Source organism: Phyllostomus discolor, chromosome 12, assembly GCF_004126475.2.
Source record: "Phyllostomus discolor isolate MPI-MPIP mPhyDis1 chromosome 12, mPhyDis1.pri.v3, whole genome shotgun sequence".
In the NCBI taxonomy this organism is placed as follows: Eukaryota; Metazoa; Chordata; class Mammalia; order Chiroptera; family Phyllostomidae; genus Phyllostomus; species Phyllostomus discolor.
The window spans coordinates 9352962-9361675 of record NC_040914.2 but is presented as its reverse complement, the minus strand read 5'-3'; the positions used below and the strand labels follow the sequence as shown (position 1 = coordinate 9361675).

Below are 8714 nucleotides of genomic sequence, written 5' to 3'. Positions count from 1 at the left end.
GGGCGGCAGTCGAGGGCCTAGAAACCGGCTCAGCCACTGGCGGATGACGAAAGAGGTGAATTTATTTCTAGGGCCGCAGCCTCCGATTCCAGGCTTCCTTAGAGGGGGATCGTAAGGAAGAACTGAAGCGCAGAGGGGCTAGTGACCTGCTATATATATGTATATATCGAGGGTCTCCACTAAACACTGGGGTCCCTGGAGGAAAAGGGAGAGGGCCTCTGGGCCAAAGAAGAGGAACTTCTAGGAACTATGCTAAGCACCCTCACAGCCTCACAAGGTGGGGCGTTGTGCCCAGATTACAGGAGAAGAAACTGAGGCTCAGACGACTGACCAGTCAGTTGGCAGAGGTGAGATTCAGACCCAGAGATGGTGATTTGAAGGCCATGCTCTTTTGTGAGGGTTGCTTTTCTAAAAATTATGAAATACTTCAAGCAAGCAAAACTGCACGTGGTAGTGTAACAAAGACTCATGGACTCACCACACAACTTAAGAAACAAAACAAGTACCCTGGCTGGCGTAGCTCAGTGGATTGAGCGCGGGCTGAGAACCAAAGTGTCCCAGGTTCGATTCCCAGCCAGGGTACATTCCTGGGTTGCAGGCCATAACCCCCAGCAACCACACATAGATCTCTCTCTCTCTCTCTCTCTCTCTCTCTCTCTCTCTCTCTCTCTCTCTCTCTCTCTCTCTCTCCCCCCCCCCACCCCTGCTTTCCTCCCTGAAAATAAATAAATAAAAGAAAAGAAACAAAACAAGGCATAAAGTGGAGATGGTCCAAGCTCTCTGCACACCCTTCCCAGTCACAACCTCCTGGCTCCCGCCAGAGGGGACGCCTCTCAGGAACTGCTGTTGCTGCCCCACAGGGGTCTACACCTTCACTACAGACACACACAGTGTTGTTTTGCCTTCTAAAAACAAGTCAACTGTGTCATGCTGCTGGGCCTTCTCATTTTCATGGGGTTGTTTTCCTCAGTGCAGCCCTGTGGACATGGAGGCTCTGCCTTTCCTCCTGCTGTGCACTTCTTTGTCCGAGGAGGGTGTACATCCATTCTCCTATACATGGGCTTTTGCTTGTTTCCTGGTTTTTGCTACCAAAAATTACCCAGCAGTACTTTTTTCCTTTGTGTATCCTTTTTTTTTAAAGATTTTATTTATTTTTAGAGAGAGAAGGGAGGGGGAGAGAGAGAGAGAGAGAAACATCAATGTGCAGTTGCTGGGGGCCGTGGCCCGCAACCCAGGCATGTGCCCTGACTGGGAATCGAACCTGTGACACTTTGGTTTGCAGCCCGCGCTCAATCCACTGAGCTATGCCAGCCAGGGCCCTTTGTGTATCCTTATATGTGCGGGTGTGTGATGGTCCACTCACTGCTTGGAAACATGTCAACATCCTTGTATCGTTCCACACCCACACCCCTCAGACCTCATTTCACTCCCATGTGACCTAAAATGATGCTCAGAGGAACCTGGGCACACACAGCAACTTTGAATCCCTGCTCCACCACCAGCCTATATAACACCAGGCATGTGACAGGGACAGCATCCCCTCTCTGGGCCTCAGCTTCTCCTCTGTAAATGGGCTTGACCACTTGTGGGGAGACTGACTGAAGAATGCCCACCATGGCTATTCACTGTTTGGGTACAGGGAACATCATCTCATGCCAACACTAGGGAGATACTCTTACCCTAATCTCTCAGATTAAAAATGCCAAGTCTCAGGACTTCCACTCAAGATGGCAGCATACGTAGACATGGCTCATCTCTTCGCACAACCACATAAAAATCACAACAAAAATATAGAGCAACCATCACTCAGAACCATCAGAAATCAAGTTGAATGGAAGTCTGACAACGACAGAATTAAAGAAACCACATCCACCCAGACTGGTAGGAGCACAGATGTGGAACAAGCTGGTCCCTCACCCACGCGATAAAAATGGATAAAAATTTGGGAGGGCTATTTCAGGAGCAAGGAGCCCCAGCCCCACACCAGGCCCCTAGCCCTGGGTTCCAGTGGCAGGAAAATAAGTCCCAACAACGTCAGCTGGAAAACCAGCAGGGATTGAGTCTGGTGGGAGAAACTTCTAGAGCCCCAAGCAATTCCTTGTAAAGAACCCTCACATGGACTCATCTACTCAGACTCACTCCCTCTGAGCTCCAGCACCAGGATGGCAGCTTGAAAGGCACCAGTGGCATAGAGGGAGAAACTGAGGTGTCTGGCATCAAGGCCAGCAGAGGTCATTGTCCCTTTTCTAAACCTGCCCCACAGAGGACAAAGGTGCCAAGCTGGTGCCATATCTGAGACTCCATCAACCTGGCTAACACCATTTGACCCACCTTGGAGATCCCCAGAGACTCTGCCCCACCCAACTTACGGGCCCACTCAAGCTGCTTTTCCATGTGAATGTCTGGTCTTGTCTCATGCTTCACAACTTCCTAAATCCTCTCAAACAAGCAACAGCTGGCCTCAGTGAGCCCCAGGCCCAGCACTAGCAGCAGCCAGCCTAGATTCACAGCTTGGCTTCACCGGGGAATCTCTACGCCCAGAACAAGTAGCATCCATCTCAGGTTACTTCACAGCTCACGCAGGGTGGCCCCAGGCAAAACACAAGTTGGGGCTGATCTCAGCCTGCACCACTCAAGAAACCCCAGGGCCAGCACACCCAGTGGATGGCTACAGACCATGTTGGAACACCACCACACTCTCCCTGCACAGCTGATCCTCCATGGAGGGTGGACATTGGTAGTCAGTGGTCACAGCCAATCCTTACAGCTGACTGGCCTGGGTAAATCCCTCCCATTGCTCTGCCAATAGCAACTAAGGCTCAACTACAGGAGGAGGGTGTACTCAGCGCATAAGGAAGTTGCACCTCCAGTACGCAGCTTGGGTGATAGGAGAGGCTGTGCCACTGGACCCCACAGGACACCTACTATATTAGGTCATGCTACCAAGACAGGGAGTCAAAACAGCTCTGCCTCATACATAGAAACAAACACAGGGAGGCTGCCAAAACTCGGAGACAAAGAAACATGACTCAAATGAAAGAACAGATCAAACTCCAGAAAGAGAAATGGAGATAAGCAATCTATCCAATGCAGAGTTCCGAACACTGGTTACAAGGAGGCTCAAAAAACGTAGAGAGGACCACAGCAGCATAAAAACAATCCACTAAGAAATGAAGGATACACCAACTGAAATAAAGAACAATTTTTAGGGAAGCAACATTAGAGTGGATGAAGCCCAGAATTAAATCAATGATTTGGAACAAAAGGAAGCAAAAAAAACAACCAATCAGAAAAAGAAGAAAAAAGAATCCAAAAAAATAGGATAGTATAAGCAGCTTCTGGGACAACATTAGGCAGTCCAACATTCGAATCATGGGGGTACCAGAAGGGGAAGAGAAGGAGCAAGAAATTGGAAATTTATTTGAAAAAAATAATGAAGGAAAACTTCCCTAATTCGATGAAGGAAATAGATATATAAGTCCAGGTGACACAGAGAGTCCTAAATAAGATGAATGCAAAGAGGCCCACCCCAAGACACATCATCATTAAACGCCAGAGGTTAAAGATAAGGAGAGAACCTTAAAAGCAGGAAGAGAAAAGAAGTTAGTTACCTACATGGGAGTTCCCATAAGACTGTCAGCTGATTTCTCAAAAGAAACTTTGCAGGCTAGATGGGACTGACAAAAAATATTCCAGGTCAAGAAAAGCAGGGACATACAGCCGAGATTGCTCTACCCAGCAAAGCTACCATTTAGACTGAAGGGCCGATAAAGATCTTCCCAGACAAGAAAAATCTAAAGGAGTTCTTCATCACCAAACCATTTTTTTTTTTAAGATTTTACTTACTTACTTTTAGGGAGAGAGAAAAAGAGGGAAAGAAGTATCAATGTGTGGTTGCCTCTCACATGCCCCCAACCAGAGTCCAAGCCTGCAACCCAGGCATTTGCCCTGACTGGGAATTGAACCAGCAACCCTTTAGTTCACAGGCTGGCACTCAACCCACTGAGCCACACCAACCAGGGTACCATACCATTATCATATGAAATGTTAAAGGGACTTACATAAGAAAGAGAAGATCAAAACTGAACAATAAAATTGCAAAAAATTTAAAAAAAAACATATCTATCTACAATTGTATCTAAAACACAAACTAAGCAAACAAGAAGAACAGAGACAGAATCATGCATATAGAGAGTGTTTGGGTGGTTGCCAGAAGGAAGGGGAGTGTAGGGGAATGGGTGAAGAGGTGAGGGGATTAAGAAGTACAAATAGGGCCCTGGCTGGTGTGGCTCAATGGATTGAGTGCCGGCCTACAAATGAAAAAGTCACCAGTTCAATTCCCAGTCAGGACACATGCCTGGGTTGCAGGCTGGGTCCCCAGGTGAGGGCATGTGAGAGGCAACCAATCAACTGTTTCTCTCTCTCCCTCCCTTTCGCTTTCTCTAAAAATAAATACAATATTTTTTTTTAAAAAAGGAAGTACAAATAGGTAGTTACAGAATAGCCGTGGGGATGTAAAGTACAGTATAGGAAATGGAGCAGCCAAAGAACTTACACACATGACCCACGGATGTGAATAATGGCAGGGGGATTGCCTGAGGGACTGGGGGGCTGCTGGATGGAGGGAGACAAAGAAGGGAGAAATCAGGACAACTACAGTTTATTGATTATAGCATAAACAATAAAATATAATTTTTTTTAATGCTAAGACTCTTGGCATTTTGGGAAAGGGAAGCCACTGCCTAGTCATAAATAGGCCTGCCTCATTTATTCCTTGTGAGCATTAATAATAACCAACACTTACTGAGCACCTACTATGTGGCAGGTGGTGTGTTCTGGGCTGTGCATGCACAATGCCTTTAAACCCTCACTCCCAACCCCACGAAGTGAGGACACAGAGGCTCAGACAGGGTACACATTTGCTCCAAGGCCAGTAGGGGCAAAGACTAACAAAGCTCAGAGTCACTGCCCTGACCACCTGCACACAGCAGGCACCCAGTGAGGAGCCAGGCCGTGGACTAGCCTCTTTCCCCCACCCAAGCAAGCTCCTCTCAGGGGAATTGTGGCCACACAGGTGCAGGGAGCAGTTCCTCTCTGCTCACAGTCTGAAGCTCGCTGGCAGGAGCTGCCCTGAAGGGCCCAGCAGTGGCGCCAGTGGAGCCCATCTCCGGGAGGGCTGGGCAGGAAATAGGGTGGAGTTTGGGGCCCACCGAGGTGGGGTCTGGTACCCTAGGACTGCTGCATACCCAGACGAACCAACCCACTGGTAGAAGATGCCTGGGGGTCCGGGGGTCCTGCAACCCCTGCCTGAGACAATCTTCCTCCTCTTGATCTGCGCTGCTGCCGGCCTGAGTAGGTGGCTAACAGAAGTATACAGGGGAGGGGGGTGGAGGGAGGGGATATTGGGGAGGCTGGAGAGAGAGCACAGGCAGAAGGAAGGGCTTCAGGGAGTGGGGCAGAGAGGAGCCAGCAGGAAGGGAGTGGGGAGAGGCGTGTGTTGAAACTCCTCTGTTTGTCTCAAACAGGCCTAGGGGAGGCTGCAGGGGGCTCAGCCATATTGAAGGGGCATCCACCACCCCATGGGAGGCAGAGGCCAGAACTGCCTTCCCCACCCTGTCCCACAGGTCAAAATGAGGAATTAAGACGGCCCTTGGCTGAGCTTCAGAGCTGGGGACAGGAGGGGACCTGGGGGAGCACTCAGCTTCAGAGGGAAGAAAAAGCTTTCCCCTTCACTGGCTGGAATCCCAATCCCCCACCTCCTCCGCATGCATGTAGGAGCCCCCTCTAGTGCTGGGGGAGGGGTGCCTCATGACACCACCCTCCCCAGCCTCCCTCAGCAAAGCTAGCCAGCAGGGGCTGTGACCACCTGTTTGACCACCTGTTTGACGGAGGAGTTCAGAGAGGAAGCTGGTCACACAAGGTTACACTGGGAGCCGGGATTAGAACCCTTGACCCTGAGGTTGCTGCCTCTTTCCCCACTTCTTCCTCACCTCCCCCACTTCCCTCTCAGTTAAGAGGCAGCACAGGCCTGTGGACCAGCCTGGGGCACGGAAAGCTGGGGTTTCCCAGAGCACCCAGTCTGGGCCACTCGCCTTGCTGAGACACTCCCCTAATCCCCAGCCCAAGAACTAAACTCACCCCTGACCCCCAGGCCAACACATGCAAGTTACAGAGAAAGAGGGGCGAGCTCAGAGACACAGGCCGAGGCAGACCCACAGACTGGGGGCCGTGGTTTGAACTCCCAGCCACTCCTGCTGCCCTGGGCCTCTGCTGTCCCACTTGCAAAACTGGCCTAATGAGAGAACGTTCCTCTAAAGGTTTTGTGAAGATTACGTAAGACAAAGTGTCGGGGGCGGGGTAGGGCTGGGAAAGGTAGGCGAGGAAGGCCTTCTGGAGGAGGTGATGCCCTAACTAGTTGTGGAAGTCGCTGCCTGGGCAGAGGCACTCTAGCACCAGGGAGATGAGTATCCAAACGCAAGAGGTAGCACTGGAGAGGGGAGTAGGGACCCCTCAGGGGTGTGTCACCATCCCTGGTGTCCCATTCTCCTCCCCCAGAATGTCCTCAACCCCCCCAAGGTGTGCTCTCTCCCTCTTCCCAGGGGTCTCTCTCTCCTCCCCTGGGTAAGCCCCTCGCTCCTGCTCCAACACTACGTGCCCTCTGTAGCCACACCTCCCCATCCTTGTCCTTCCCCAGGCGTGCCCTCATACTCCCCCTCCCCGCCCCCGCCAACACACATAGGAGTGGGGGGGCAGGTGCAGGTGCCAGGGCTGCAGTCAGTGTGCAGATCCACAGTCCCCGACTCATCCGCCTCTCTGCAGGCCCAGGGGGCCAGACCCTGAGGGTGAATTCAGGCCCTCCATCGTTGCTGGTGAGTGTGGGGGACAAGGCCCACCTCCAGTGCCTGTACGACAGCAGCATCCCCAAGGGCACCGATGCCAAGTGGTTTCGAGCCCTCCAAGGAAACTACACATGGCCCGCTCAGTACATAGGTGATGGCAAGGGCCCCACGGGCGACCTGTTCTTCTCACAAGCAGAGAAAAACCACTCAGGCCTATACCTGTGCGAAATCAGAGACAACATCACCGGCAGCGTGATGTGGCGCTCCTGCGGCACCTACCTCCGCGTGCGTGGTGAGTGCCGGTCCTGGCTCCAGGGTCCCCCCACTCCGCAGCTGGGGACTCTGGGAATCCTTGTCTGTGAAGTGGGGACGGAGCCAGTGCCTGCGTGGCCAGCACCCTCACTCCCTGCTGGGGTACACTGACCCCTTTTTCCTCTGTGGAGTGGGGACTTCTGCGGGGCCTTGCTTGGGCGCCGGGCTGGGGCCGGGTGGGCGCAGGGCTCTGAGCAGAACACCCTCCTCACAGAGCCGACCCCCAGACCCTTCCTGGACATGGGGGAGGGCACTAAGAACAACATCATCACAGCCGAGGGGATCATCCTGCTGTTCTGCGCTGTGGTGCCCGGGACACTGCTGCTGTTCAGGGTGAGCCACCTGGGGCCAGGACCTGGAGTCTGAGGGTCCCCACCTAAAACTTGGGAGAATGACAGCACCCACCCCACAGGGGCTATAGAGGGTAAAGAAATTAACACAACAACAGGATTTTACATGGTGCTGGGAGGGGTGTCCTTGCCCAGCCTTCCCTCAGGCTATCCTCACTCCCATTATCCAGGGGTGTTCTCTCTCCACAAACCCCACCCCACCGGCTCCCCCTGAGGACTCCTTACTCTCCTCTGACCCAGAAGTGCTGCCCCCTTCAAATGTAGCCAAGGTCAGGGGAGAGGGGGGCTAGGGGCCTCCCAGACTCTCTGACCTGCAGTCTCTCTAGGCCACAGGGCAACTGTAGCTACTTACCACTGATGTTGCTATTAGTGGAGACAGCCAGAAGGGACCAGCTCCCGCCCAGAGAGACTCGCCGTTTACCTGATATGTGGCTTTGAGCAACGTCCCTTACTTGCTCTGACAAAGCACCTCCTGGCATCTAGAAGGGCCTGAAAACATATCCCCCTCCACCATCCCCCCACCCCCTACTGAGGCTCCCAATCCCCCACAGAAACGGTGGCAGAATATGAAGTTCGGAGTGGATGCCCGGGATGACTATGAAGATGAAAATCTTTATGAGGTGAGTGGAGGGTTGGGACAGGTTAGGAGCAGGTGCTCTGGGGGCCTCAGGGGGCCCTCATGGGGTGTGGGGGGCAGGGACCCAAGTATCAGGACACTGAGGCCCACTGCCATGTCTGCACCCCAGGGCCTGAACCTTGATGACTGCTCCATGTATGAGGACATCTCCCGGGGCCTCCAGGGCACCTACCAGGACGTGGGCAGCCTCCACATCGGAGACGTCCAGCTGGAGAAGCCGTGACTGTGGCCAGCCAGCCTGGCTGGCCCTGCCTGCTGTGGCCCCAGCTCCAGTGTCTCCCCCTTCCCTGGAACTTGCTCTTTTCACAGTCATTCCTGGGAGTGCCCTGCATTGCCGTCCCCCTTGGGAGGTCTGCTCTTCCTCCCTGTAGATTGTCTTCCCTTCTAATGCCTTTTCCAGGCTCCCACCCAGCTGGTAATGAGTCCTTAATTGCTGCCTCTAGGGGACTGATTGTAGCTGCCTCGATGTCACCTCCCCCTCCCAGCTCTGGCATGGCCACTTAGTGATAATAAATGCTTCCCAACTGCAGATCTTGGCAGGAGTCATGGATCTCATGGGAAGCACCCACTCTCCTG

At 52.8% G+C, this 8714-nt stretch overlaps 3 protein-coding genes across 3 annotated transcripts in view; all 3 read left to right on the top strand.

Moving 5' to 3' along the window:
* The window catches only part of LOC118497666 (carcinoembryonic antigen-related cell adhesion molecule 21-like), an 834765-nt gene that overhangs the window by 154711 nt on the left and 671340 nt on the right, over positions 1–8714 (top strand). The window lies entirely within an intron of this gene.
* The window catches only part of LOC118497667 (carcinoembryonic antigen-related cell adhesion molecule 1-like), a 746496-nt gene that overhangs the window by 71637 nt on the left and 666145 nt on the right, over positions 1–8714 (top strand). The window lies entirely within an intron of this gene.
* Positions 5042–8667, top strand: CD79A (CD79a molecule). The gene is made up of 5 exons (XM_028530389.2): positions 5042–5352; positions 6820–7131; positions 7366–7484; positions 8053–8121; positions 8248–8667. The coding sequence occupies exons 1-5, from the start codon at positions 5274–5276 to the stop codon at positions 8359–8361; spliced, it is 693 nt and encodes a 230-aa protein (XP_028386190.1). The 5' UTR covers positions 5042–5273; the 3' UTR covers positions 8362–8667.

What these genes read in the sequence shown, in the direction of transcription:
- CD79A (XM_028530389.2), top strand. Translation starts at nt 5,274, where the DNA reads ATGCCTGGGGGTCCGGGGGTCCTGCAACCCCTGCCTGAGACAATCTTC. An exon ending in GGACACTGCTGCTGTTCAGG is followed by an intron (nt 7,485 to 8,052) that starts GTGAGCCACCTG and finishes AATCCCCCACAG; the next exon opens with AAACGGTGGCAGAATATGAA. An exon ending in AAGATGAAAATCTTTATGAG is followed by an intron (nt 8,122 to 8,247) that starts GTGAGTGGAGGG and finishes TCTGCACCCCAG; the next exon opens with GGCCTGAACCTTGATGACTG.